We start from the raw sequence: 3,415 nt of genomic DNA, 5'->3' as shown, positions 1-3,415 counted from the left end.
CTGACTTCTTCTCACTCACTCATTTGTATCCTTTTTTGTGGCGAGCTACAGTGTCATTGACACTTTCATTATCTTTAGTCTGCTGGTCCAACTAAAGAACCGAAGAAAAAGATCAAAGGTGGTGGAAAGAATGAGTCCCACCAACCAAAAAAAGGACCCAACGTCAAAGTTAAACTTGCAGGCATAAGTGGAGAGATCATACATGTTGAAGGTAAATAATTATTAAGATAGCATAAACTATTACTTTTTCTAGCATAGCCAGAATAGTCAGTAATAGATGATGGGTAACCAGTCTGTTCCTACCGTGTTCACATAACTTTGTTAGTGCAGCTCTAATTGTAGCATGTACTGTAGATATATAACGTATGGCAATCATGCATGCAGGGGGGGGGGGGTGCGGCTGGTTACAGTCTTGCTATGACTTCCTACTACAACTACTAAGTTCCATACACTTGAGACGTCTGCTATTGCATGGACACATTCTCTTTGTGTTCATTTCATCAGAAGAGGCCAACGTCATTGTGACTCAAGAAAAGATACCTGTGCCGACAGAGCCTGCCACTGAGACTGATGAGCTTGGGGAAACTACAGACCAGCCTAGTCCAGCAGAGGTAAGTAGGATAGACTCAGATTGATGATAGTTGTTTGTTGAATTATATAGGTTACTGTAATTTGTACTGGTACTAAATATATATCCATTGTATAAAGAATTAGAAGGTAATTCAAAATAATGTTGGGGTTTTTGGTTCTCTTTCGTAGCTATTGTTGTATCATACTCTGCATTTTCCTTTTTCCAAAGCATGCTCACTGTGTATTGCCTTTATTGTCCCGGATACAAAATGCACATCGTCTAGATGTTTTATCTTTAATCTATCTTCAGAAATTAATATAGAATAACAATTCAAGAAAATCTTGAATAGGTTGTTTTATATCATTATTAGTGTGATGAAACTTACTATATCCTTCCAGTTAGTACTAATTAATTGTATCTATCAACTCCTATTACCATTGTTGTGGTATATTAATTAAATTTAATAAAGAGAATCAATTATAAGAGTAATCAGGATAAGTAAACTCATTAAAATTTAACACATTTATTCAAACATCTGTATGAATTATAAATGAAGTGAGAGGAAATGGTGTATGCAATTCTGTTCTTTGCTCACGTATTTTTACAGGCGGTAGATCTGCTTGATTCACTCACAGGCTGTCCCCTCGCTGATGATATTCTGTTGTTCGCCGTGCCAGTCTGTGCTCCCTATTCTGCTATGTCTAACTACAAGCACAAAGTAAAGTTGATACCAGGAAACAACAAACGAGGAAAAGGTAGGATTAGCAGCTGTCATAAACGATCAGTTGAGATGCATAATTAATTCGGTTGTTTTTATGTTATACTCAGACTATAAACGTTGGTATTCACATTTTCAGCTGCGAAAACGGCCATTGCCATGTTTTCCAGAGACAGGGAGACTATGACTAGAGAAAAGGATTTGTTCAAAGGGGTCAAGGTGAGATGAGGCTCGCGGTGCTGTTCTACCTAGATCGTATAAGAACTGACAATTACTATAGCAATTTCTAACATTCAATGATTTCTTACCCATGTCTTCTATTTATGGCTGAAATAAGTACGCAAATATTCACACGCATCACATTATTTTGGCTTTCCCTTTTGTAGGATGCCGATGTATCACGAAATATTCCGGGCAAAGTAAAGATGTCAGCACCAAATCTGCACAAGGCCAAGGGCAAGAAGTAGCTCTGTATAGAGTGACACTTGCTACACTCACGGAAGAACAAGAATCATCATTTCACACAGGAAAATGGATTTCTGTGAATTTATATCTATGATGGTTATGCAATAGTTTTTTAAAGACAAGTTTAATTTCGATATTTTTACGTTTAAATAATACCGTATGATGATAAATAAGGTTTTATATAATTCTCGTATCAGTACGTGCAAGTGATTGTTATATTATCGGTTTATAGAGTTTAAGTTCTTGTCCAAGTCGTGTTAATAACACCTAGATTTACATTGACACAAACTACAATTAGAAGGTAAATAAGCAGGATTAATGTACTATAATGGCACAGACTATTGCATTTGATGCCAAAATAAAATGAAATTGCTGAAGATATGTGAAATTCGTGGCATTAATTTTTGTGTGGATATGAGATCGGACAGAATATATAAACCTGGTTTGAATAGAGACAAAACTGTGACATCCTGATTTTATTTGCGGTAAATTCGGCATTACATGTAGACCTAGAGGTATTTATAATTATTCTTTCAAAAAAATCACATATATATTGATGACATTTTGTACAAAAATAAGTCGTAATAATAACAGCAGACATCAGCTGTTTCTATGCCACTGCATTAACATCTTTAAAAAATAATGTCTTCCTTGGACGGCATTGCCGAGAATGTGAAACCACAGAATAGCTAGAGGCATCTTGCAGGGCTACAGTCACAACTGGATATCGCTTATATTGACATAAAGCACATATGATAGCTTACATATAAATAATCTATTTGTTCCTTTGTCATATATGTCTATAGCTGTTGAATAAACTATGAAAATGAATATATTATATTAAACATGAATATGCGATATAACATTGCCTAACTAAACAGTCATTGTTATAGTCACTTCTTTCTTCTTCGTTATTCTTTGAACATACAAAAAATATGGCCGAAATCAATATCAACAATATCGTTCTATAACTGAGACCACGTATACGATAGCTATTATATACTTGGACATTTTCATGAGGTGTTTCTGACTCCTCTAACGTGCTTGTATACAGTGCCCTGGCTCGGATTTCCTTATGATAACGTGTGGATAGTTTTTTAGTAATTGTGCAGTAGATGGTTGTAGACAGGTTGCAGAGCCTAGTTTGGCCTTGGTCTACCTCAATCACGACTATTATGTGTGGACAGTGACTTCGCTGTTACGGTTCTCTAAGTGGCGTGTATATATATATATATATATATACTAAAGAGCTCTCCACTCTCCACAAAAATACGGTGGCCATCTTCATATGGTTGACAGGTTAAAAAAGTTGTCTCCGCTTTCGATGGTCACTTCAGTAACCGGAATGCTGTATGGGCTGTCCTCTCTGCGTTGCTGCATCATGTCTGTTTTCACCTGCTTTGCAAGGTGGCAGCCTCCAAAAAGTGATACAATGCAAACGAAGCCTTCCAGTCCTGTTGGAAGACAAGCATGCAGATGAGTATGGGCAGCGTCATCGAGGTGGGTACAGGGGGTTGTCTTCCTCCCGCCTCCCTCCCCCTCTTCTCCCGCCTCCCTCCCCCTCTCCTCCCACCTCCCTCCCACTTTCCTCTCACCTCCCTCCTTTCCTCCCACCTCCCTTCCCTGTCCTCCTATCTCCCTCCCTCAACATCTCCAGGATC

General features: G+C 37.9%; 2 protein-coding genes across 4 annotated transcripts in view; one reads left to right on the top strand and one right to left on the bottom strand.

The window, feature by feature from the left end:
• LOC106815043 (nuclear export mediator factor NEMF-like) overlaps nt 1–2,133 on the top strand; it is a gene marked incomplete in the record, with an annotated part of 20,840 nt that extends 18,707 nt beyond the window's left edge. Inside the window, 5 exon segments of the mRNA XM_014819471.1 lie at nt 79–211; nt 505–611; nt 1,179–1,326; nt 1,429–1,508; nt 1,676–2,133. Of these exon segments, the coding sequence (XP_014674957.1) occupies nt 79–211; nt 505–611; nt 1,179–1,326; nt 1,429–1,508; nt 1,676–1,756 (549 nt within the window).
• A 78-nt stretch (nt 2,134–2,211) lies between these two features.
• Nucleotides 2,212–3,415, bottom strand: part of LOC106815160 (transmembrane protein 196-like) — a 5,807-nt gene continuing 4,603 nt past the window's right edge. For all 3 annotated transcript variants that reach the window (XM_014819595.1, XM_014819602.1, XM_014819609.1), the window contains one exon: nt 2,212–3,208. In XM_014819595.1, the coding sequence (XP_014675081.1) occupies nt 3,039–3,208 (170 nt within the window). In that variant the 3' untranslated portion in view covers nt 2,212–3,038. The remainder of the gene's footprint in view (nt 3,209–3,415) is intronic.

Source organism: Priapulus caudatus, unplaced genomic scaffold, assembly GCF_000485595.1.
Source record: "Priapulus caudatus unplaced genomic scaffold, Priapulus_caudatus-5.0.1 Scaffold28, whole genome shotgun sequence".
Taxonomy (NCBI): domain Eukaryota; kingdom Metazoa; phylum Priapulida; class Priapulimorpha; order Priapulimorphida; family Priapulidae; genus Priapulus; species Priapulus caudatus.
The sequence above is the reverse complement of the archived record's forward strand: the minus strand, read 5'-3'. Positions and strand labels throughout refer to the sequence as shown.